A 26,518-nucleotide genomic window follows, 5' to 3' on the forward strand; every position below is an offset into this window, starting at 1 on the left:
AGGCGACTTTGAGGGGTAGATTGGCAGGCTTTCCAGGAAAAATGTGGCATCAGGGGTTTCAGCTATCACACTGGATTCTGGAGAAAGGAGGACCTGGTGTCTTCTCTCTTAGCAGGCTGTCCTCCAACTGACTCAAAATAATATCCAAAATGAAACCAACTCTTGACCACCATAAATCTTGGCATGTCACTTCTCTGTAAACAACTCCCCCTAGTCACCAAAGCTCTTGCTGTTTACTTAGCTGAAGCCACGTGACTTCCAGTAAGTGTGTTTCTAAATCAATTCCCGAAGTCCTTCCAGTAACCATTTTAAAAAAAACTCCTGCATCTATGTAATCTCTTCAGTCCTCCAAAGGAATCCATTTCCACAATTTTAAAACACGAGACCTCACAAAAATGTTAAAAAATGGAAGTACTTTCATAACACAAGGCACTTCACATGAGCGTTATCAGAAAAAAATATTGACACTGAGCCAAAGAAAGAGATATTAGGACAGGGGATTAAATGCTTGGTCAAAGAGGTAGGTTTTAAGGAGCATCTTAAAGGAGGAAAAAGAGGTGAGGAGGCAGAGTAGTTCAGGGAGGGGATTCCAGAACTTGGGGCCTAAATGGCTGAAGGCACAGCTGTCAGTGGTGGAGGGAAGGGAGTGAGGCATACACAAGGCTAGAATAGTAAACACAATCTCTCAGTCCTGAAATTATTTATGATTTTAGTATTCTGCGGAATCAGCAAAAAACAGAGTGGTTTGTTATAAATAATGATGATCAGGTTTACTATTACCATGAACAGAAGGTTCAAAGTCTATTTCTCATTCACCAGGATGTTCTTCAACTAATATTGAATAATTTCTTTTATTTGAGCCTAAATCATTTGAGATGCTCATTTCCAAATGCCTGGGAACATTAAAGTTCAGTTAATAACATTCCCAGTGATACATAATTTATTGTCCATGAATGCACAATGTGGGGAATTGGCCAGAAGCTTTGCCATGAATGAGTTCAACTGTGAAAATGTGCAACCCTTTTAGAACTTTTCCAATATGTTGAGGATAGACACAGCAGAAGTATAACTAACCCAGTGGCTCATCAGTGTTGCCAACTGATGCAAAATTACTTTTGTTTAGGTTAAAAAAAATGCCCTCAACAATTCTCTGAGCACTATCAGGGTTCACAATCCTTTTGACATATGTCTTGCACTTCACATATACAGAGATTTTGATGGACATCTACAGAAATAGATAGCTCCGACACACACAAATAAGTGTCAGTACCATGGAGAACTATTACAATCGAGGAGCACTATGAGAGGTAATTGTATAGTTGGACTCTGCAGAACTGTTGCTTCTGTGATACTGATTTTGTTCTGCCGTGCCAGATAGATGATGCATTTGCTGTTTTCTCTTTATCGGTTTTAAACCTGTGAATGTATTGCATGTTATAGAGGCCTTTCCCTTCTGTCAATCAGATCACAGAGTCCGCTGCCCTATCAAACGGTTGATCACAGAATTTCAATTAATTGGATCCCAAGGACAGGAACTGATCCAGGCCTAATGAGAGTATTTCTGATTCTCAATAAAAATAAAAGTTAAATTCTAGCAAAAAGATTGTTAGTCCCATGACAGTTCCTCACCCATCCCACTCTAAGCCCTTAAAAATAAAATGCTCAATTCCAGTTCTGGGTGGTCACTGCTCATCCCATTGCCATGGTTACGTTCCTTGGGTTCCTTTTCAGGCCCACTATGGGCCCAACTTAGCTCTGCTCACTGGGCCTGGGTCCAGAGCTTGGCGTGGATCGGACTTTGACGATTAGAGTTTGTAATCCGTTGAAAGCTCCAAACAGCGGATTAAGTCAATAATTAAGAAAACGGTACGTTCTGGGGAAGGAGGAGGGAAGAATAGACAAATAAAGTAGAAATGCAAATACTGTAAATGAATTGTGCGAAGTAAGTGAATAGAAGTAGAAACTTGTGGGGAAATGTTCCTGGTGTGTTAAACAATTTTGTACAAAAATACATTAATGGTATTGATAATATCTCAGCGAGCCCTGTGATTTTTATAGTACCACTGAATTGTGTAATATTTTTGCCTCCAGTCATGCTTCACTAAATTTATATTACTGCAATTAGCAAACTGCTTGTGTTCAGGCAGCATTGAAACTTCAGTTATCAATGCAAACTGCACCACAGATCATAGATTATCCATGAGCAATGCCACAAAGGGTCCACCAGTATGCTAAAAAATGTCCCTTTCTGTCTTACTTTTGATGATGAATAGGCTTCAATGCAAAGCTTTTGAAAGCCTGTTATCTTCCTAGTATTGTTAGATTGGATTAGTGACCACTGCTGGTAAAGTAGATGAAATGCCTGTCGCAGTAAAACAGTCTGTCACTTGTAATAATGGCTTAAAATTTAATGTCACCTAGTAAAAAGGTTTCATTTGCAATTCACTGACAAGATTAACAGGTGATTAACAGTTTTATGGCAAAGTGCAGAAGATGGTTTAGGTGGAATAAATAGACTTCTTTGATTTTTCAAGAATGATGCTACGCTTTTGCATACATGCATACTTTAATTTTTCATTACTCCTCATTTTCTTCTATCTGTTCTTGTTACTCTCTTTTTTTATTTCCTCTTTGTCACCCTTTTTGTCACAACCTTTCCTTTTGCAAAGTCTTCTGTACTGTACCTATTATTGAATCTATTTTAAAACTATTTGCCAGATTCCCCCACATAATAATTAATCCTGTAAACATTTTTATGATGGTAGTAAAGGGCAATTTCTTTTACTGAGAATCTCTTCATCCATCTTAAAATTTATAGCAATTTCATTGAACCAGATTGGAAGAACTACAGTACACATCCGAATAAATTAGCTTGCTACCCTTAGGACTATGGTGACACAAATGACTACAGTAATTCCCCTTGACATAGGGCACTGCATAATAATGAAACAGAACAGAGGCTGATATCTCTTCTGCATATTTCCTTCACCAAGACCGTGTTCACGGGGTTCAGGTAGCCACTAAAGATTACGTCACTCCAGCAACATGTGGGAGCTCCCTCAGTGTCAGTCAATATCCCTTCCTTAAAAACCGCCATCAAAAACTGGTCATTTTTCCAATTACCGCTTGTGCGATTTTGCTGTATTCAAATTGGCTTCTGTGTTTGCCTCCAAAAATCAATGACTTCAGAGTAATTCGTTGCATGCAAAGTGCTTTGGGATGCTTCCTGAGAGAACCACAGTCAAAGTGATGAAACATTATTTTCCTCAGTCAGTTGTTGTGATCTGGAATGCACTGTCTGAAAGGGTGATGCAAGCAGATCCAATAATAACTTTCAAAAGGGAATTGGACAAATACTTGAAGGGAAGAAACATTACAGGGCTATGGGAAAAGAGCAGGGGAGTGGAATTAATTGGATAGCTCTACCAAAGGGCCATCACAGGTGTGATAGAAACATGGATTCATACACTACAGGAAGAGGCCATTTGGCCTATGTATCAGGGTGTTAGATAGCTGCATGTGCTTTCCTTTCACATAATAAGTCTGTACTCGGCCCAGAGTTGTTCAGTTGTTTCTGGGTCAAAACCTTGGAACTCCCTCTCTAAAAGCACTGTAGGTGTACCTACACCACATGGACTGCAGCGGTTCGAGAGGTGGCTCAGCACCATCTTCTTAAGGGCAATTAGGCATGATCAATAAATATTGGTCCCTTTTTGCCTACATTTTGGAGATCTGCCAAATGGCATCATTTTCTCTGCATTTTCAACTGACATTGAACACTGTAGATTTTGGCAATTCCTGCTCCTTGATGAACCTAATTTCTTGAAAGGACTCCATTCCATTCTCACAGTTTCATCATCTCCGACGCATCTGCTGTGATGATGCAACCTTCCACAACAGTGCGTCTGATACGTCTTCCTTTTTCCTCAACCGAGGATTCCCCCCACTGTGGTTGAGAGGGCCCTCCAACGTGGCCGGCCCATTTCCCGCACCTCTACCCTCACCCCTTCCCCTCCTTCCCAGAACTGTGACAGGGTTCCTCTTGTCCTCACTTTCCACCCCATCAGCCTCCACATCCAAAGGATCATCCTCCATCATTTCCACCACCTCCAGCGTGTGCCACTACCAAACGCATCCTTCCCTCCTCGTTAGCATTCCGAAGGGATCGTTCCCTCCGCGACACCCTGGTCCACTCCCCTCCATTACCCCCGACACCTCGTCCCCTTCCCATGCAATTGCAGGAGGTGTAATATCTGCCCTTTTACCTCCTCTCCTCACTATCCAAGGCCCCAAGCAGCGATTTACTTGTAGTTTTTCCAATTTAGTATACAGTATTTGCTGCTCACAATGTGGTCTCCTCTACATTGGGGAAATCAAAGTTGACCACTTTGCGGAACACCTCCGCTTAGTCCGAAAACATGACCCCGAGCTTCCTGACGCTTGCCATTTCAACACACCCCCCCTGCTCTCATGCTCACATCTCTGTCTTGGGATTGCTGCAGTGTTCTAGTGAACATCAACGCAAGCTCGAGGAACAGCATCTCATTTACCGATTAGGCATGCTACAGCCTGCCGGACTGAACATTGAGTTCAATAATTGCAGAGCATGACGGGCACTCTTTTTTTTTTTAGTTTTACCTTTTTTTTAAGTTTTACTTTGCATTTTTTATTTTAAAATCATTTTATTTTAGTTTGTTTCATCATTACACTTTTTTTTCCATGTTTTGCTTTCGGCTCGGGCTTTCATTATTCTGTCATTTAACACCCTCTCTGCACTAACGCTTTGTATTTCAGCACACCATTAACACACTCCTTGTCTTTGCCCCATGACCTCCTTGTCAGTTATTCTCTGCGACCCCCTGTCTTATCAACACCTTCCCATTTGTTCCCTTTTGTCCCACCCCCACTTTCTTTGCTTAAAACCTATTACATTTCTAATCTTTGCCAGTACTGATGAAAGGTCACTACCTGAAACATTAACTCTGCTTCTCCCTCCACAGATGCTGCCAGACCTGTTCAGTATTTCCAGAACTTTTTGGTTTTATTTCAGGTTTCCAGCATCTGCAATATTTTGCTTCTATTTTCGTGAAATCCCATTTGACATTGCCTTTTCAAATCAAAGTGGTTTCCTACTCTTTGCAGTAAGAAAGTGCATTACACTTTTCCAGAAGGCTGTCAATCCACTATCCAAGCAATTTATTACCCAAGCCATATAGGGAGATGGATCAGCCTGAGGAAATATCTCATTATCTTCAGTTTCAACTGAACTGTGTCAATTAGATTTAGCTTTCCATTCTGTGTTGTCAAACGCTGGCAACTGTACGCAACTGTCGAAGAATCCTAATGACTGCTGTACCCAGTCCCAACAAGTTCGGGTTCGTAAAAGTCTCTCATACCAGTCTGTTCTCAGTGTTGGTTGACTTCTGAGTAGATATAAGATAGCGTTACATGCCCCTATTGTGGTTCTTTCCATCTTTAACTGATGTGTTGTCCAATATAAACATTGTGTTGTCAAATGAATGGTGAGAAATATGGTGCATCCTCATTATGTCTGAGAAAAGGAAGAATAAATTAGGTGTGAATAGTTATATGTGTTTTCTTTATTTACTACGATAAATGAGAATAGTTTTAAAAATGACCAACATCTTATGGTCCTAGAGGAAGGAAGATTGGTGTCCTCTTTAGACGCTTTATTTTAATTGCCAATTTAATGTGTTTTTATGATGGTATTAAAATATTATAATGCGAGCAAATCTCCTGTGGCATTGCTCACACGCAAGTCAAGCGGAGGTTCTATTTTCTAATGGCAGCACAATGGTTTAACTTTCTGCTAAAATGCAACGTTATATCCTTCCAAGGCTGCAAAATCCAATCGCTGCTAAATCAACATTTGTTTCATACATGTGATGCTGTTAAGTAAACACTGGGTGAGTCCATACAGATGTTATTTAAGAGACTGCAGATATTATGGCTCTGGTATTGTGTGTTGCTGGAGAGTTTATTTGTCTCTATGTGCTTTACTTTGAAAAGAAGTTGGAGTGTGACACCTCAAGCGTGACAGAGATGTGCATTGGATAGGAAATGCAGTACTCATCTTTGTAAAATTATACATATTTGTATTTTTTGTGGTCATATATCTCTAATCAAGTCAGTCCTGCCTCTCCCTTAATTTAGGTTCATTCATCGATGCAATAGTAAGCCTGTTATGTCTCTCAATGCTCTGCTTGACAAACTAAATCATACTGCAGTCAGACAGGATCGCGGCCTTCACTTCGCTCAGTCTGCCTATCTGCAAAATGCCAGATAACAGATAACCTTAACGTTGATATTTAAATGATACATTGCAATCCGTACAATCGTGATAACACAATGGACTTTCAGTTATACCATATATTACACGCTGCTCCTTTAAAGTAGCAGCACAATTAAAATTCCTTTCCAATCTTTTTTGAACTTGGAGGAACATGAAATTGCTCAGGGCAGTGTTTGTGATGAAGATGTTATCTTGCTGGTCGGAAACCTCTTTGCACTATTTTCGCATGTGCAAGCCTGTTTAAATTGGGCAACACATATGTTAAAAGATCATACAGAAATTTCGAAGTGATTGGATTTGTTACAAATAACAGAGCAATTTCACCCTAATATGTACATAATAAGGAACGAGGGACTTCAAGGGCTATATACTGGAACAGAGACATATCCCATGACATTTAGTCTTTAAGGCAAAGTTATAGATTTGTCTTGACAATCTTTCATTGACAGGACTCCGCCACAAAGCCTTGCATCAATACATTTCCAGCAGCGGATCCATTGGATTGGTCTCTTATAGCACTGGAGTTCCTGGTAACAATGGGTGATTATTACTTGCAGACTAAACGTTACATGTTATTTGTCTCCACTGAGTATTTGGCAAAATATGCATTTCAGTTGGTACAAGGTTGTTAAACTTTCTGGTGGGGTATTTTATATATCCTTTCCTTTATGAACTGCTATGTGGTTTCATACATTACATCAACACTATCACTAATCTTGATGTTAAGCTGAGGTGGGAATTGTCCAAGGGTGTCCACAGACAAATGATGCAAGATTAGCTGTCTGATTTCCCTCAACATGGGACACCTTAACTTGAATCCAAGGCAGTATTTTAGCACTGACAGAACTCAACTGGGAGCTGTCTGACTTAAGAGCAGCTACTGTTCATGTAATGTATGCAGCCATCTACAGGGAGCAAGTATACATGTAAAGGATGCACAAATACCTCACATCAACTGTGGTACAGTATATATTTTAGCAAATACTCAGTGGAGACTGAAGCAAGAAGTTGGCCCACAATCAGACAGCTCCCAATGGAGTTTCTCAGCACTAAAATACTGCCTGGAAGTTTTAGACTGATTAATATTAATTGTCGATCTCGTGGGCAATCAAAATGTCATTGTTGTTATTGCAGAATAATGTCTTGCTGAGGTTGAGGCTCACATAGTCAGACCAATCATAAAGGAACTGAGCATTGCATCTCATCTGTGCCCTATCTGACATGTGAATGACTGACGCTACCAAGTAGTTGATGACAGTGTCCAGACAGATTTTAATTCGCAAGTGTTTTTCTAACTGTCCGTCAGTTCACTGAACAAAAATGAATAAATCCAATTTAAAAAAATTGAGTTTTGTTTAACATCTTGGACTGGACTTGCAATTACATCAAACCATTACTTTAAATGCAGTCTCACACTCAATAACATCCAATCTCAATAAAAAGCTGCTCATCCTAGATTCAATCAATTTTATTGGCCTTCACTATATTGGAAAGTTATGCAATTTGCTATCTTAATAACATATTATTCTACTTTTCAGTCTTCTGTGCAGTGTGGCTGATGAAAGTGAGTCACGATCGGCAGTCTACTTTTACAAGCCTGAAGTATCTTCGCCTACACCGTTGGATGAAGAATACCTGACCATAAGCTCGACATCAGCCTCCTCACGGTGTGACAGTCCAGATAGTCAATCACCAAGCGTTGTTATCCCACCACCTCACTTCTTGGTGCCTTCCCCTGAGCCTTCAGGCCCAGCAGAGAAAGACACTAGAGATAAAACCGAATGGGAAGATCTCGAGGAGATAGATCCTGAAGTGGAAGCACAAGCAGGAGCAAGGAATGAAGATGAGGAAGAAGTTCCAAACTTAGTAAGTGTGGCATGAGGTGGTTCTGTAAAACAGTAGAGGTTTTACATGGTTCACCACATAATAGCTCACTTGCTGCTTGCGCACTAGTGTTTTTGTGAATGTCTATGCATCGGGAATGAATGGACTAAGCTTTACTTGTGCATTTTCGTTGCTACCTCGATTGATGATGCACCGAACACTTTCGCCAGCCATGGTACAAATGTTCTCTTCAGTACTGCCAATATGAGGCCTACACCCCCAAAGTGATATCAGTTGATGCTCATTCTTTTCAAGGATGCTTTTTATGTCAGTATTATTGGAAATATGCCTGACCATTTCGTAGAAAATAGCTTCATGTGACAATAGAATTTCAGAGAGATCCTGGTTTGTAAAAGAATAAATAAAATAATAATAAAAGGGCACTAAAGACAATTAAAAGCCTTAACCTAATCGGATTAGGGAACTATATTTTTTCTAAAAAAAAGTTAGATTAATTTTTTAGTAAATATTTTTGTAATGCCACTACCGTTGAAGCATACAGCTTACAGACAGTGTGTGTGCAGCTCTTGAAAAATTACATTAGCATTGCCTTGGGTACCATTTATTTTGTTCCCTCGGTGGTGCCATGTTAAAGGAATCCAGGGCCACTAATAACAGGGAATAAAATGGTACCAGGTCTTCACACTGTGAAGTGGTGTCACCAGCAGTGAGCAAGCCAGTAATGCACAATCTAAAGTTTAGAAGCAGCAGCTAACTGAATATGTGCAGAGAAGCATTAACATAACCCCTGATGAACCAACGCAGCCTGAGAAGGGAAGTAAGCCAGTATCAGTGCGCACTGTGAATTTAAGCTGGATCTGGAGATCTTAAACAAAATCTTCCCTCAGTCTCAGAATTGTGTGCAGTACAGTAAAGCATTGCTGCAACTTTGTGCCAGCATTATTCCCATTAAAATTTAAAAGTGGTGAGTGGCCCCTGACAGCCCAAACTAACTCACATATCTTAAGTTTATCTTAATATCTTATTAAAGGTTGTCCATAGGACTCTCTCACTGGTACTGTTATTTCAAACCATCAGATGGCTCCATCTAAACAGATGGATATGAAGATATATGCAAATTTTGATGACACATTTTGGAGACTGGTAGAACTGGGTAACTCTGCGGTCTTTGATAGCTTAGAATTAGCTGTGGCTAAGGACGTCTTGGCTTGCAAGTGCCTCCTCCAAGCCAACAGATGAACAGATACCCCTCTAATCCCCCTCTGCTTTACTGAAGGGGCTTAATAATCAGCATCAGGATGGTTCTCCCATACAGTTCAAGGTCAGGTTGCTATCATTCAAAGCCTGTGCAATGTACTTATAAAAGCTTCCTCTAGTCTTATGACAAAGCATTGTGCAATTAAATACAATTGTGATAAATCAAACAGATGTTCAAGGAATAAAGTAACGGACACTGTGAAGTTTATCGCAATGGAATAAATGTGGGCAAGGAGGAGCCATTAATCATTGTGAAAATAAGGTTGTTTTATTCATAATTCATTTGTTCTGATCGAAACGGAATTAAATTTATATTAAATTGAGTACATGATTGATCTGTTTCCATTATGACTGAATTTGATATTGTTTTACATTTTGGTTACACCCATATTTCCTTACAGCAGTATTAATAGCTTTATAATTATTCCATATTTGACTTATTGCCTGTTTTTGTTCAAATGAATACTGACTAGTTCATTATGTGGGAGGGAAAGACTCTGCAGTGTGTTCCAAGCTCAATGCCACAACTCTAAGGTTTGAATTATTTTATGAGGTGTCTGATTTAGAAAAAAAATAAAAATGCCTTGTGTAACTTGCTTTTTTTTTAAAAATATGATCTTGCCTGATGGCATAGGCTGACACCAGAGTTTTGTTTCCATGGCTATTGACAGCCGTCCTTGTCTACTTATCCAATTACCCATTTCATTATTTGTGAGCTCGTGTTACAATGAGGTGAGGAGTCATCGAAGGGCTCCTTCTTGTACCTCTCCTTGTTTGACCACAGCAGGTTTGTTTCTTTTTTTAAAGTGGACATATTTGTCAATTCAGTGAGCGTTTAACTATTTACATGCTATGATAATAAAAGAACTAATCGGACAGGTTTTCTTGAGTTTAACAAAGAAAGAGGTTATAGCTTTATTGTACTTAAACTGATCTAAGTAAAATAATAAGCTACACTCCAACTTTCAGACACACACACACAAACGGGTTAGAGTGGGGAAGGATAGATTGGTCGAATTAAAGTGCGGAGCAATAAAAAGGGATATACAGTCAGTGGAGTTAGGTGACTCAGCTGGCTTCAGGCTGATTCGGTGGTCCTGAGGCTTCCATTTGCAGAGGCAGACCGCTTATTTGGTGGTTCTCCTGGAGACAGCAATGCAGATGATGTCCTTCATGGGGTCTCTGTCTGCAGTAGATAGGCCTAAATGGTGACAGCCAGTAGGCAGGGTCAGAAGCTTGCAAGGTGAGCTTAAGAGAGAGAGGAGGAACCCCACTTGGGTCTTCTCTTGTCTGCGTCTAGTTGCTTGTCTTGGTTGCTGCAGAGAAAACAGCAGCTTAAACACACAGATCATGGGCCTGTCACATGACTGTCACCCAGTGATTTAACATGATGGCAATCAGTGTCTATTCCCTCTTGCAACTTAATCAGTTTTTGCCTAGGAATTCCCTTCTCTCAACCAGGGTCCCATTGTTCAAGTGATTAGGTTTGAGTGGTTCATCTCCACCAGTTTAATGTCCCAAGTGATAGCCTTAATGTCTTGCTAATGGGAGCAGGATAGGTAGTTCTCTCAAATTCCCAGATCATTGTTCTTGAGGGGACTGTGCAGACAAGCTGTCTCCATTTTGATGCATTGGAATGTGGAATATAGTGATGTAAATTAGGGCGGTCATTTTAGCTGCTAGTAAAGTCACCTTTTATCTGTTCCTTTTTCCCTTTTAAAAAAAATTAATTCAGGTTTCCAGCTGGTGGATTAAAAAAAAATTCATTATTCGGCATAGCACATTTTCATGACACTAGATAGTGACTGAGTGAGCTATTCAACCATGTGAAGAATTACAGCAAGGCAAGATCCAGTCCACAGCCAATTATATTATATTATATAGCACACAGGGCCCGATTTTAACCGTACAAGTGGGTGGGTTTTGAATGGGTTAACTTAGGGCCCACACAATCACGAAGATAATGATCAGGAGCAGGAACACCAGTGGATTGTTTTTGTTTTACTTCCCTGTTCCAGGGGCACTGACCCTAAATTGAACCACTTCTGGTGACACTCCTGCTGAAATCAACTGACTAGGCAGATCAAGGATCAAAGCTGCATGGTTGGATGGCTCAGTCACACAGCCACAGGCAATACCAATTACACATTGGATCCTTAGAGCAGAATTTTTTTTTATTTCTTATCTCTCTGAGCCTTGCATTGCATCTCTAATTGGGAAGATGTCCACATGACCTGCTCTGCTGTCACTGCAAATGCTGCTCTGTAGGCTGTTAATAGGAGATGCACAATAACAGCCTCTGGTGGTGTTTATTTCCTTCCTCTCACTTGATGCCCCTCTGCCTTACAGTCTGACTGAGATATGTAACTCGATGGTGACGAGGCAGGGACATTAAACATCTTGTGTTCCATGGCTTTATGGCACTAGAGGCTGGAACACCTCAGCATTTTTGGTACGAACCTCCCTTAATTCAAGGAGGCTTGCAGCCCACTTATCCTGTCGCAACCACTTTCAGAGCGGCATATCAGCGGGTGCTCAGAAAAAGAAAGAAAACGTTGAAAGCTGAAAATGTTGAGTGTCTGAAGTGAACATACAGCAGGTCGGTAAAATCAGTAGGAATGATTATCAGGCGGTGGCTCCACTTTGCTGGTTTACTGCTCCAGGGGGCGACAATGAAAATTACACCCCCGGCCCCCTGCTTGCCTTTTCTCCTTCCACATGTTGACCAACCTGCTGTGCATTTGCAGCTGCTTGTGTTTTATTTTCTTCCGTGTATGTTGCCTGCTCACGTTAATCTACGATGCACTAATTCTGACACTGAGAGCCTCATTCAGGCACAATCGGGTGTGTTCCTTCACCATTGCACATAAAGCCAACCTGATATCGAAGGGTTTAGGGTTTGCATTTACATGGCACCCAATAACAACTTGCATTTATATAGCACCTTTGACATAGTAAAATGCCCCAAAGTGCTTCATAGGGGTGTTATCAACCAAAATTTGACACCAAACCACAAAAGGAGTTTTAGGACAGGTGAAAAAGGTAGGTTTCGAGAATCTTAAAGGGAGAGAGTGAGAAAGAGAGAGAAAGATTTAGAGAGGGAATTCCAGAGCTTAGGGCCCAGGTATCTGAAGGCATGGTCAACAGTGGAGTGATGAAAATCAGGGATATGTCAGAGGCTATACACAGCAATATGACTGTAGGAGTAACTGATTCCAGTATGGACGAGGAGTTTAAGTTGAAAGAAAAAAGATAGACTTGCATTTCTGTCATGCCTTCACAACCTCAGGACATCCCAAAGTGCTTTATAGCCAATGAAGTCTTTTCTTGAAGTGCAGTCACTGTTCCAGTGTAGGAAACTACTGCTCACTCATCCTTTAGCATCAGCTCAATGTGTGAAATAAACTTTACATCAGTTCTAACAAATTCACAGCTTGCAGTGGAAAGTAATGAAGATGTGGTGCCACCTCTGCATAAGTTTCGTTTCAAAGACAGGTACATTTATGAGAAACCAAACATTGCCATTGAGCAGTAGCTTAGACATGTCAGTGTAATTGGATGGAGAGAGCAAATACATCTTGCATTCATTGTTATTATCACCTCCTGATTTTTTTTCTATAGCCTATAATACGGGAATATGAGATGTACGTAACCTTGAAGAAAAATAAGAAGGGAAGTCTGGGCTTTACCATAGTGCGGAGTAAACTGGACAACTGCTATTACATCCGTGATGTGCTGGATAATCCTGCCAAGGCTGATGGGAGACTAAGAGCAGGAGACAGGCTCATAACGGTAAAGAAATTCTAAAAAAAAATTGGTTTATGTAACTGGTCATTCTATGTGCCAACTTTCAGCATTTCACATTGATGTTCGTGTTTTGGACGCCTAAAAGGGAAGGGCGCATGGAGGATGAAGAGGTGCAGTGACACAGATAAAAGAGAGAGATTGCTGGCATTTGCTGTGAGTGAGCGATGAGAGAGAGCGCTGGTGTGAACAGGAAGAGGGAGGGCAAAGAGTGATTGCATGAACTCTGAATGGAAGAAGCTTGAAGCTGAAGAATGGAAGAGTTCCCGTTTCAATGGGTTGAAGGAATAGAAAAGAACCAGTGGGAACTGGGAAAGTTGGAAAAGAAGAAGTTGTCTCTTTGAAAGGTCGGGGAGTTCGATGGGGAGGGAAGGCAGGGGGCCTTCACCACTCTCCCTTAAATCAGGGAAGGGGAAGGGGAAGGGTGAGGATGGCCTTCCTGTCTGGAGACCAATTGAAACCCTTGTGGCCACTTAATGGCCACTTAAGAGCCTCATCCTGCCACCGCTGGCATTCAACCAGCAGCACGGGGTGGGGTTGGGTGTGGGGGGCTACAAGGGGGGGGGGGATGGCGGGACCCCTCCGCCACGTGGGGAGGCCACCCAGCGAAACCAGGTGGCCTCCCTGCAGGCTGGGGTGGGGGTGGGGGCCCTCCTGCTTGGGTAATCTGTGGCCCACCTATGGGCCCACTGGCAACAAGGGTCACCCCCACTGAAAAAGTCCCCCCTAACCACCACAACAATCCCCACGCACCCACCACCCACAGCCAATGTACCGGGACCGGCTGCAGTCTCAGCAGTGGCCACTTCTCCCAGTGGTACTGCTGGGACTGAAGTGCGCGATAGGTTGGGGAGCTGGTTGGGGTACAGTGTCCGTGTGCGTGATAGGTTGGGGAGTTGGTTTGGGTACAGTGCGTGTGTGCGATAGGTTGGGGAGCTGGTTGGGGTACAGTGTCCGTGTGTGTGATAGGTTGGGGAGTTAGTTGGGGTACAGTGCGTGTGTGTGATAGGTTGGGGAGTTAGTTGGGGTACAGTGTCCGTGTGTGTGATAGGTTGGGGAGTTAGTTGGTGTACAGTGTCTCTGTTATTTGGGTCTGAAGTGAGAAGAAAGCTTTTGTGAAACAGATCAGGAGTGGGTGAGTGACTGTTAGGAATGAACCAATGATCCCAGTGAGATAAGGCTGGATAACTTTATAACACATTTATGGGACCTATCTTTTTTTCATTAGCAGCTCCTCAGTAAACTCTATTAGGGGAAGCGTTATATAAAATCTATAAATTCTCAGTTATATTTCAAAACCTGCTGATAATTTTATAGAGTACAGGAAATCTAATAATTATAGGAATGTTTGTCTCTATTATAGGCTGTCATTGTGCAGGAAAATGTGAAAAAATCCCTTCTCTTCATTACTCTGTAATCTGACTCATTTATGCACTATCGTGCAGAGCTAAAAGGTAATAAAAAGAGGGTCAATAATCCTTTGGAATTTAATTAATTTATTTAGTGGTGACTCAGGAAAAGGACTGAAAATTCCCTTTGGAGCTCCTACAGTGGAATGTTTAACTTGTTCAAGCAGTACACCATTCTTCCCCTATATTATATCAGAAATAGATCTACAAAATAGTCATTGGAAACAGTGAACAGAGTTCCAGGTGTTGTTCTATTTAGTTACGTTAATATAGGGGGGAATTTTATGCTCCCCCGTGGTGGGTTTATAGGCAGGGAGAGCATAAAATTGGGTGGGATGGTGGTGGGAGGGATTCCCGCCACCTTCCCAGCTCTGCCAAAATTTAGCCTGGGGCAGGAGGGTCTGTTAATGGCCTTCCCACCCTGCCGCCAATTAACCCCATTTAAGGGCCTCTTCCCGCCGCAGCCGCAATTAGCTGTGTGGCAGGCAGCCCCATTGCCACACGGGAAGCATGGCATGAAAAACCGTGCAGGCTGCTTCCTGGCTCTGGGGGACGGGGGATGGTGGTTGGTGGGGGGCCCTCATTAAAAAGGTGCTTAGTGGCTTAACAAGGGACCTGGCATCGGAGGGTGTGGGCCTGCTGAGAGCCACCCCCCTGCCCTTGCTACTGACCCCCCTACACCCCCTCCCCCATCCCGCAAGCCCCCTCCCACCATGATCTATCTGTGGCCTGGTTCCAGCGATGCTCCTCGGCCTCTGGTAAGTGCTGCTCCAGCAGCATGCACTGCCTCCGCGGTGGCGCTGCAGCTCCCAGCCTCTGATTGGCTGGCAGCACTCCAAAGGCGGGACTTCCGGCAACCGGGTCCTTGATCCTGTGGAAGGCCTGCTGCTGTCCACTTAAGTGCCTGATTGGCACTGTATTCGGCGGGCCTTCCGGAGACGAGGCAACACGGGGATCTCGGCCTCGCTTTTTCTGGACATCGAGACCCCTGTCGCCAGAATAAAATCCTGTCCATAGTGTTTGTTTACGATTAGTTACTATGGAATTTCTTCATTATTATTGCCATTCTCTCCCTCTCACCCACCACCATGCACTGCCCCCCACCCCCACCCCCATCCCTGACCCCCGCAACTGCTTCCATTTCTTCTGTCCTCCCCTGAAAACACTTATTCATCCTATAGTCCGGTTCCATGATAGGAACAGTAGTCTGTCATTCAAGCCCTTGAGCCTGGTGCTCCATTCAATCAGATCAAGGCTGACAAATGGAAAGCAAATTAGCGGAGAAATAGAAAGAAGCGAGTTCGGGGAATCAGATTGGAGACCAGAGACTTGAGCACATTATTTAGGCTGACACTTCAGTGCAGTGTTGAGAGAGGGCTGCACTGATCAGAGGTGCTGTCTTTAAGATGGGATATTACACTGAGGCAGGCCGGAGAATGGGCCTCTAAGATAGGGGCCTTGGAGACCACGTAGAACAGAAAAATAACGAATTCATGGCAAAAGGGCTGATTTATTCTAACTTCTCCCATTGCCATATAGGTAAATGACTTTGATGTCACAAACATCTCACATGAGAATGCCATTAACCTGCTACGATCTGCTCCTGTTAAACTGACGCTCGTGGTAGGCCGGGCTGCCCAGAACCTGCTTCCAGCGTTGCCTCTGGAAAAGATCCCGGATATCATCCTACAGAAAGGCCCGAATGGACAGTTAGGTACATAGCAAAATAGTTGTCAAGAAAATTTTGATTGACTTTTTTTTTGAAGAGGGCCTGTCCTGTGCTCGGAGTTATGTTGCTTTTTTTTTTGCCCTCCAGGGAATTTCTTTACACTGAGAAGTCATGCTATGTTTACTAAAGCTGATATTTTTGTACAAGCTATATGCAGAGTTAGACTATTTGCATGGAAAGATAAACATTCTGGAAAGTTCCATGAAATAGTATCCTGTATACAGTAGGCTCTCTTGATAAATTTCTATTGGGAGCCATGTGTGCTCTAGTGAGAAGCTTAATTTATGGGATGTCTCATAATAAGGAAATCAGAAACATGTAATAAGAGTGTTATGATCACCAGGCCACGGTTTAATATATTTTCTTGACATAAAAATGGCCACCTTGTGTTGAAATCAAAACTCTGGTTGGTTGAATAATATCTAGCGACATGGAAATCATAACATACCAGGAAATGTGATGAAAGAAGCCCGTTAAAAGGGCATGAAAATTTTACCCCTTTTCAATATTCCCACTGCGGCCTTGTGAACAAGGCTGTGTCTGTAATTGTCTCAAAGTCATGAGTTTTTTTTTATTGAACAATGTCCATGTATTCTCTGTACATGTTATTTTTCTTTGACTATTTTCAAAGCTTCACATCTTTCTTTAGCTCTATTGTATGGAAGAGAGCAACATTCACTGTTTGATTCTATTTGATGCTTAAGTTTCATAAGCAAACATGTTGGGCGCAATTATCTCTGAGAAACTGAGGTGATTGGCCCCGCCCCACAGTGCAAGATGAGGCCAGGGTTGAAAAGAGTAGCAAAGATAAGGTAAAAGGGAGAAATAGCACTTTGGTGAACCCCAAGCTTTGGTTTTCGCCTTATTCGTTTTCTCTGCTTTCTTGCCTTCAACACAAGTGCAACTGGAAGGCTGGTTCTGTCACCCTCTCCCAGTTTTGCTTTTTCTTGTACAAAACTGGGGAAGGCCTGTGCAGTTAGAATTCAAGCCCAGGCAGAACGTTCTGTGCCCTCTCCTACCAGCTGCTCTGGCATTGATGGTCAACTCTTCCTTTGAGTTGACATTGAAAATTGTGCATTTAGATGGAAGTTGTGGCCATATTTGTCATTGAGCCATTTGAGTGTTATGTTGATGGAGAAGAAGTGAGGAAAATGGAAAATAAAGATAATGTCACAGAGATTAATGGATACCTGGAAGTGATGTCACCGTGATTAACAACCTACCCAGAAGTGATTATAACGCAGTGATCTCATTGTTGAGCTTAGATAATATGTTAAATTTACAGATAGAAGTTCCTGGACTTCATATCTGACCTTTGAACCTTAATGTCTGTGACATCATTTCCAGGTACCATTTAATACTGTAAAAAAAAACAAATTTCACCCGTACAATATTTTGGGCTTTGAAGTAAACAATAAAAAATCGATGTTAAGCACTTAATAGAGAGGGGGATTTATGCGATCAAAACTTAACTGGAATATCTTGTAGTTACCCATATTGGCATTTATTTCATCATCCCATTAGGCAGCCACCACTTGCTGCACCCAAGAATGAGTTAAATCTAACAGCTCTGCTGCACTCAGTGTTGTTTCAAGATTCAAGGGGCTCATGAGCTGGCTGCTGGCACTGATCACTTCTATCTGTTTGTTAACTAATCATCCACTATTGTCACCAAAATTAGATTGTTGCTACATTAGGGCTGGGTTTAAGATGATTTACCAAGTATGAACAGGGCGGTCGTGGCCAGAAAATTGTGCTAATATACTTATTAGCCCATTGTAATAAAGGGCCAGAGCATTGGATTGCAATCTTATATTTGCTGATATTAACAGACTTACTTAACGCAAAGGGCAAATTTTCCTGACAATGGGCAACGTGACACAGAGTCTGTTTAAAGTTATGGTTTATGATTTCTTCCGAACATGAGTTTATCTTCAGCCAGACCAGAATAGTCCATCAGGATCGGCAGCTGCAAGGTGGCAAAGTTCAAAGTCGACATACTGACATGAAACATGCCAGCAAATACCATAACCCGTAAGTGAAAACAATCGGTAGGGCTCTTGCACAAATACAAAGGCCTCACTAACAGAACTAAGGGGTTATACTCATCAGGACAGATTGAAGAGACTGGGGCTTTTTTTCCTCTAGAATGGAGAAAGCTGAGGGGGTGACCTGATAGAGGATTTCAAAATTATGAAGGGGTTTGGTTAAGTAGATGTAGAGAAGATGTTTCCCCTTTTGGGGAAGACCAAAACTCTGAGCCATAAATACAAGATAATCACTAATAAATCCAACAAGGAATTCAGGAGAATTCAGACGGTGAGTAAAATGTGGAACTTGCTGCCACAGGAAGTAGTTGAGATGAATTACAGACACTTTTAAGGGGAAGCTAGACAAACACATGAGGGAGAAAGGAATGGAAGGTTATGCTGATAGGATTAGGATGAAGAGGATTGTGAGGAGTGTCATGTGGAGCACAAACACCAGTATAGACCAGTTGGGCCAATTCGCCTGTTTCTGCGCTATATGTTCTATGTAATAGATGCAGAAATCAACAAGCGCGTGGCAAAGGCTTCCACTGCTATGTCCAGACTGGCCAAGAGGGTGTGGGAAAATGGCGCACTGACACGGAACACAAAAGTCCGAGTGTATCAAGCCTGTGTCCTCAGTACCTTGCTCTATGGCAGCGAGGCCTGGACAACCTATGTCAGCCAAGAGTGACGTCTCAATTCATGCCATCTTCACTGACTCCGGAGAATCCTTGGCATCAGGTGGCAGGACCGTATCCCCAATGCAGAAGTCCTCGAGGCGGCCAACATCCCCAGCATATACACCCTACTGAGCCAGCGCGCTTGGAAGATGGCAGGATCCCCAAGGACGCATTGAGCAGCGAGCTCGTCACTGGTACCAGACCCACCCGCCGTCCATGTCTCCGCTTTAAAGACGTCTGCAAACACGACATGAAGTCCTGTGACATTGACCACAAGTCGTGGGAGTCAGTTGCCAGTGACCGCCAGAGCTGGCGGGCAGCCATAAAAGTGGGGCTAAGGTGTGGCGAATTGAAGACACTTAGCAGTTGGCAGGAAAAAAGACAGAAGCGCAAGGAGAGAGCCAACTGTGTAACAGCCCCGACAACCAATTTTATCTGCAGCGCCTGTGGAAGAGTCTGTCACTCTAGAATTGGCCTTTATAGCCACTCTAGGCGCTGCTTCACAAACCACTGACCACCTCCAGGCGCTTACCCATTGTCTCTCGAGACAAGGAGGCCAAAGAAGAATACATAAGATGCAGACTGGAATCCAATAATCATGAGCTGAGGTCAGGGACTGTGACTGGAGCTATGACCAAGTGTGGCATTCTATATATTTACTTTCCCGTTACATTTTTACATTATTGATGGAGAGGAAATGTGTTTGTGGGACAGAAGGCATTCATTATATTTGGAAAGTCAGTGTTAAGTATTTCTTTTAAAACTCAATTAGAATGATACTACGATTACCTGAGTGATTGTAACTAATTTTCATTTCCCACAGGAAGCCTTTGATTGTATTAACTTGCTCTAGTGAATGAGTTACTAATATTCTTTGCTGTTGGTCTGATTCTAGTTTGTACTTGTTGCTACAGGTTTGAAGTTAACAGGGGGAATTGGCAGTAAATGGCAAGGCATTTACGTACTTGAGGTTGTGCCCAATTCCCCCGCCAGTTTGGAAGGAAGCCTGCAGCCAAGGGATAAGATACTTTACATCTGCGATATATGTACCATGGGCATGACCTTGGATGATGCAGTGAGAGCTTGCGATACTGAAAATGGCCAAATAAAAATCAAGGCTATGAGGTAAAGAGGTTTTTTGGTAAAGCTTTGCAAATGGCATTACTGCACTGCTTGCAGTCACAAGACCCAATTAGAACAAGTTACCTGGATCCATGACATTCAGTCTCATGGTATATCAATAGAAAGAAATATTCAAATTTCAGATAAATTAGTCTTGGGCCTTCCCTCTCAACATAAAAGCTGAATTCAGCCACAGGGCCGTTCCATAAGCAGTTTCATTGATAGTCATGGACGTTGGAAACAAAGAACTTGCATTTATATAGTGCCTTAGGACATCTCAAAGTGCTTCCCAGCCAAGCACTTTTGAAATATAGTCACTTTTGTAATATAGGGAAACACAGCGGACAATGCGTGCACATCAAGATCCTACCAACAGCAGCGAGATAAATTACCAATTGGGCTGTTTTAGGGATGTTGGTTGAGGGATAATTATAGGCCAGGACCCTGGGAGAACAGACCCTGCCCTTCATTGATTTGTGCCCTGGGATCTTTTACGTCCACCTAACAGGGCACCTTAGTTTAACATCTCATTCAAAAGACGGCATCTCGAACAGTGTAGCATTCCCTCAGTTCTGCATTGGAGTGTCACCCGAGACTGTGCGCTCATGTTTCGGGAGTGGGGCTTAGAAATCAGGACCATCTGACTTAGTCCAGAGTATTGGCACTGATTCAAAGCTGACACCTGGGGGTAAAACTGGTCAAACATACCAGCAGTGTGAAATTGGATCGTAGCGAATCGGCTGCTGATTTTTCACCTCATCAACTTTTAATTTTCCATTGACTTGAAATCGGTGCCCACTGAAGAGAAGGCAAAGAAAGCAAAAACTGACAAAAAAAAAAATGACTTCAGGTCCAAACAATAGGAATATAGGAATAGAAGGAGCCCATTCAGCCCCTTGATCCTGTTCTGTCATTCAATGAGAGCATGGCTGATCTGTGACCTAATTCCGTATAGGCAATGCCAGTGTTCAGACCCCTCCTGACTGAATAAACTGGGTATTGTACATTGATTCTCTGCTTATTAAGAAATAGCAATGCTAAATAAACTATGGGCCTTCGTGATGTCTTGGAGCCATATTGTTCAATGCAAATACGGCTTAGTGTCAAAGAACAGATTAAATGGTCACCAGAGAGGTTTAGAGGTGAATGATATGCTTTTTGGACTGTGTAAAGCTGCATTGCCATCTGCAGCTTTATTCTCAGACTCCTTTCTCGCACTCATTTCCACGACAATGCATCAAGGGGATGAGAAATGACACTAGAAGATTTTTTCAAGCCATTAATTCAGCTCATTCTTCAGGAATTGTCACATTTTATTGATTGTAACATGGGCTGGGTTGGTGCTGAGCTGAGTCTGTTGAACGCAAAGGTGTTAGAGAGCCTTTAAATGGGCCATATGAATAAATTGCATAAGCAGACTGTTAAAGCATTCTTTGCTTATTCTGGAATTTCCCTTCTCAACCTCTCTACCTCTATCTCCTCTTTTATGATAAGGTAAAGAAAATCCGTTCCCCTTAGCCGATCACACAAGGATTAGGGGACACAGATTTAATGTTTTCAGCAAGAGATGCAGGGGGGATGTGAGGAAGACCTTTTTTATGCAGCGAGTGGTAATGGCCTGGAACTCGCTGTCTATGAGGGTGCTGGAAGCAGAGACACCAATGATTTCAAAAGGAAATTTGCTGGGCGCTTGGGGGAAATAGACTAGCAAGGCTGCGGGGGAATAGGACTGACTGGATTGCTCTACAGAGAGCCAGCATAGACTCGATGGGCTGTTATGACTGTGACGCTCTGTAAAACCTACCTCTTTCGCCAAGTTTTTGGTCACCTGCCCTAATATCTCCTTCATTGGTTTGGTATCTGTTTTGTTTGATCACGCTCACGTGAAGCACCTTGGGATGTTTTTCTATTTCAAAGGTGCTATTAAAAATGCAAGTTGTTGTTCTTCTCTTGATAACTTCATCAAACAGGCGCTGTGACTGGGTAAAACCTTACTCTGGTCGCTTTCTGCCATTTTTGCTTTATTTAATTCCACCTCCCCACCCCCCGACAAAACATTTTTTTTTCCACCACACTTACAAAGGGATCAGGAGCCAGAACTCTAACTGATTCCTCCCCCTCCTTACTCCAGGAACATTGAGGCAAATCATTGCATTTCCCAGCTACGATCATTTAGGTCAATGTTAACCATGAACTAAGTCCTTGTTGTCGGTATTTTTCAGGACAGATTGGAAGTGACAAATAAAAGCCCCCATAGTATTAGCTTTAAAGAAGGTGATGGCTGGCAATGTTTCAGGTACATGCAGTGTTTTACGAGTATCTGTTTTGTTACACTATGTCATTGCATTATGGCCCATTTGTACAGGTAGATTGCTTGCTTTTAACATTCTAGCATCTGAACCAATTTTACTTTGCTTTCTCAGGGATGGTAAGCCAGTGGTAACTGAAGCATATATGGCTGGTAAGTGCATCTTCAACATTAGTGAGTTTAAGCAGTAATGATTAGCATGTCTGTGTCACATCAATTCAACTGCTCTAATAATCGGACAGGTAGACATAACTACTAGTGTGCGACTAAGTGTCAGAAGGGAAGGCAGCAGCTCAGATTGCTATTAGGTGCTGTACAACCGATTATTGGTTTTACTGATTAAAATATTCTCGCAAAACCAGTCCAAGGCAGTTGTTTTCAACATTTGTGTGTGACCTGCTGCAAAACAACAACTGGCATTTATATAGTGCCTTTAACTTAGTAAAACGTCCCAAGGTACTTTGTATCTAATTTGACAGAGCCCAGAGAGAAGATATTAGGACAGGTGACCATTTAAAAGGTCAGTGGTCATGTCGGGGAGCAAGAATTATTTCAGCCTCAAGAAAGGCTGAATATTGGATGATTTTTCAGCCGTCTCAATGACTGAGTGGAAAGGAAGGAAAGGCAAATCCAATGTACAAGCACAAAATGGGGTCTGTAGGAAAGCAGTGGAGCAGTGTAATGCCTGACCTTCTGTTTTGCGGCTGGTGAAATGAGGTGGTGGTCAAGGAGGGTTTTATTTGGCAGTCTGTGGCACCCTCCCCACAGTAACGCACCTTGCCTGGTAGGAGGTAGTGGCCACACTCAACACTGGCTATAATATCTTCCAGGTGTAGAAACAGATACTTGAGAAGACAGTGTAATGTAAGGAACCTGGCAAGGTAAGAATGTCCAATAACATCACAAACCAGTTACAAGCCTAAGTATGTGTGTCACAAAATCTACTGCTTGTCTGGATCAAGCCCTCACACAACTTGACTTCTCTTTCATAGCATATTTTGCACATACAGGGCACAAGTTCAGACTCCAACTTGAATTGAAAGCAGTGACACTGACATCTTCCAATGGCCTCACACTTCAATTCACAACCTAGCTGTAAGATCTAACGCTGTTTAACGATCACAGGTTGGACACATGCAAGTGTTCCTGTGACTTACAACATCTCAAGACTGTTTCTGCTTGCATGACAGTATTGTACACAATACGAGGGAGCAGACACAAAATAGAGAAGGGCTTAGGAATTACAAATCCTTGGCCCACTTGGAGGAGGCACACTGGACATTCTTCTGTAAAAAAAAAAGCATTGAATCAGTAGGGAGACAGGAAAGACCTAGATCTCCCTGAGATTCAGGGCAAGTAGTATCCCTGATGTCCCATTCCCCTTTGTTGTGACTCATGTTGTAACTCCCTGTTACAAAAGCATATAGGCACCCACACGAACATCATAAGCTCCATGTAGAGTTATCTCAGTGCACAGGTGAGGAACAGCAGGTGGCTGAAGATGAGCAGTACCCTGCTGGGTGGAGAGTCATGCAGCTGCCATGAAACCTCTGGCTGCATTAACTGATACATTCACCTACACGTTGATAAATGTGTGCTCAGCCCTCCTCAGTTGTACTGGAGGCAGAAATGCTGAGGATGGTGGCGATTTTATGTGCCACTGGCAGTGCCATACCAATGCTACAGGTTGACTGTAGATATCCTTGAAGGAGGTGGAATTACGACAATTTCCCACTAAACCCACCAGAGAGAGTTAGGTCTTGTATTTATGAGCAGAAGTACCCTTTTAATGAATTGATAATTGTCCACACAAAAACAATCAAGCTCTCTGGTTCGGAATGCAGCTTGCATCTAGACGCCTTGAAATTGGGCCAAGTCTCTCTACTTGTGTTCCCTCTTTTCTCCTCTGTTCCTATTCAGCTGAAGTCCTATATATGTCTCACTTATAGTCTACATTCTTGGGATATAGTATGCCAGCCAAGAGCGACGTCTCAATTCATTCCATCTTCGCTGCCTCCGGAGAATACTTGGCATCAGGTGGCAGGACTATATCTCCAACACAGAAGTCCTTGAAGCGGCCAACACCCCCAGCTTATACACACTACTGAGTCAGCGGCGCTTGAGATGGCTTGGCCATGTGAGCCGCATGGAAGATGGCAGGATCCCCAAAGACACATTGTACAGCGAGCTCGCCACTGGTATCAGACCCACCGGCCGTCCATGTCTCCGCTATAAAGATGTCTGCAAACGCGACATGAAATCGTGTGACATTGATCACAAGTCGTGGGAGTCAGTTGCCAGCATTCGCCAGAGCTGGCGGGCATCCATAAAGACGGGGCTAAATTGTGGCGAGTCGAAGAGACTTAGTAGTTGGCAGGAAAAAAGACAGAGGCGCAAGGGGAGAGCCAACTGTGCAACAGCCCCAACAAACAAATTTCTCTGCAGCACCTGTGGAAGAGTCTGTCACTCTAGAATTGGCCTTTATAGCCACTCCAGGCGCTGCTTCACAAACCACTGACCACCTCCAGGCGCTTATCCATTGTCTCTCGAGATAAGGAGGCCCAAAAGAAAAAGAAACAAAAGAAGTGAGCAATAACGTATTTCATCAAAATGACCAAATACAAAACTTATTTCAAATAAAATTTTAAAAAGTTATCAAACTTGTAATTAAAAAATGCAAGAAAAGAACTATGTTTTCCCCTTGAAGACCTCCATCATACTTGGAGATAGTGTTGTGCCCATTGAAAAGAGGCTTTGAAGTCTCTAAGTGCTAACTGGCTCAAATGTCAGGAAATTCCGCTGTGGGGTTGATTTTAAGTTTGGGTGGGCTTTGAGGAGCTGCGAGGGACACTGTGATTCTGCCCCCTGCCAAGAGGCCCGAGGCATTTTGAGGGCCGAGCCTCATTTGCATTAGATGGTGAGCGATGATTCCCACGAGTAGCTCGTCCACTGGTACCTAGAAATTGCAGCCAGGTCCTATGTGTCCATCATAGGATCCAGATTAGGATATGTGAAGGTGGCTGCCTATCTAAGTAGGTGGGCAGCCTAGGCCACTCATGCAGAGACCTCCCCCCACCCCCAGGAAAGTTTTGGCAGAGTGGGAAGTGGGTGGTAAGTTCGGTACTGGGATTTTCATGCTGCTTTAACCTTGTCCCCACTGGGTGGAGTGTCTCGAACTCATCCTCACCACCGTTTGTGTTCATTTAAATAGCTTTGCAAGCATTCTGCGGCTTTACTGAAGCAATGACATCAAACATGCACAGGTATTTGCGTACACAAAATACAGCCAAGTGCGAGGTGATGAACTGAATAAAGGAAATTAGCTTAACACATGCCTTGAGGACTGCTCCCTATTTACTGATTCTATTGTGCCTATGTAACTGAGGGGGGTCTGACTCACATTTAATTAATTTGCATGTTTAATTGGTTCAAGACAATAATGATATCCTGAAAGATCAAATTAACTTAATTATTGACTATTCACTAATGAGCAGATTGCTTTTAAAAGGCTGCTGAGCTTTTGATAGATGTGAAATTACTGGAGAATTCGAAGCAAAACTTTTTCTTTTGAGAAACGTAGGTAGAGAACCAAGGACTGGATCCAACGAAGGATGCAGGATTCTCATGGCGAAGAGTAGGAGAAACAGCTTGATTATATCGCACTATGGAACCATTAATGCGTCACTCCTGATTTCCCACAGGTTTTTTTATTCGTTCATTGGATGTGGGTGTCATTGGCGAGGGTGACACCCACTCTTTACTGTCATTCTCTAATTGCCCTTGAGGTGGTTGCAGTCCATGTGGTGTACGTACACCCACAGTGCTGTTAGGGAGAGAGTTCCAGGATTTTAACCCGGCAACAATGAAGGAATGGGAATATATTTCCAGGGCTGAAAATATAACGGGTAAAATCAGAAAGTTCTGATTAGATAATGCCAGTTTGAGCTGTAAAAGTCTGAACGTTGTCGGACGAAGACGACTGAGACAAGTCATGAGTTCCGCAACTTTATTGTCCTGTTAA

At 42.7% G+C, this 26,518-nt stretch overlaps 1 protein-coding gene across 10 annotated transcripts in view; it reads left to right on the forward strand.

Annotated features, from left to right (window-relative positions):
• ptpn20 (protein tyrosine phosphatase non-receptor type 20) overlaps nucleotides 1-26,518 on the forward strand; it is a 332,558-nt gene that overhangs the window by 224,895 nt on the left and 81,145 nt on the right. For all 10 annotated transcript variants that reach the window (XM_068020703.1, XM_068020704.1, XM_068020701.1 and 7 more), the window contains 5 exons: nucleotides 7,852-8,179; nucleotides 13,037-13,207; nucleotides 16,168-16,342; nucleotides 19,982-20,192; nucleotides 22,613-22,650. In XM_068020703.1, the coding sequence (XP_067876804.1) occupies nucleotides 7,852-8,179; nucleotides 13,037-13,207; nucleotides 16,168-16,342; nucleotides 19,982-20,192; nucleotides 22,613-22,650 (923 nt within the window). The remainder of the gene's footprint in view (nucleotides 1-7,851; nucleotides 8,180-13,036; nucleotides 13,208-16,167; nucleotides 16,343-19,981; nucleotides 20,193-22,612; nucleotides 22,651-26,518) is intronic.

Source organism: Heterodontus francisci, chromosome 42 (genome assembly GCF_036365525.1).
Source record: "Heterodontus francisci isolate sHetFra1 chromosome 42, sHetFra1.hap1, whole genome shotgun sequence".
In the NCBI taxonomy this organism is placed as follows: domain Eukaryota; kingdom Metazoa; phylum Chordata; class Chondrichthyes; order Heterodontiformes; family Heterodontidae; genus Heterodontus; species Heterodontus francisci.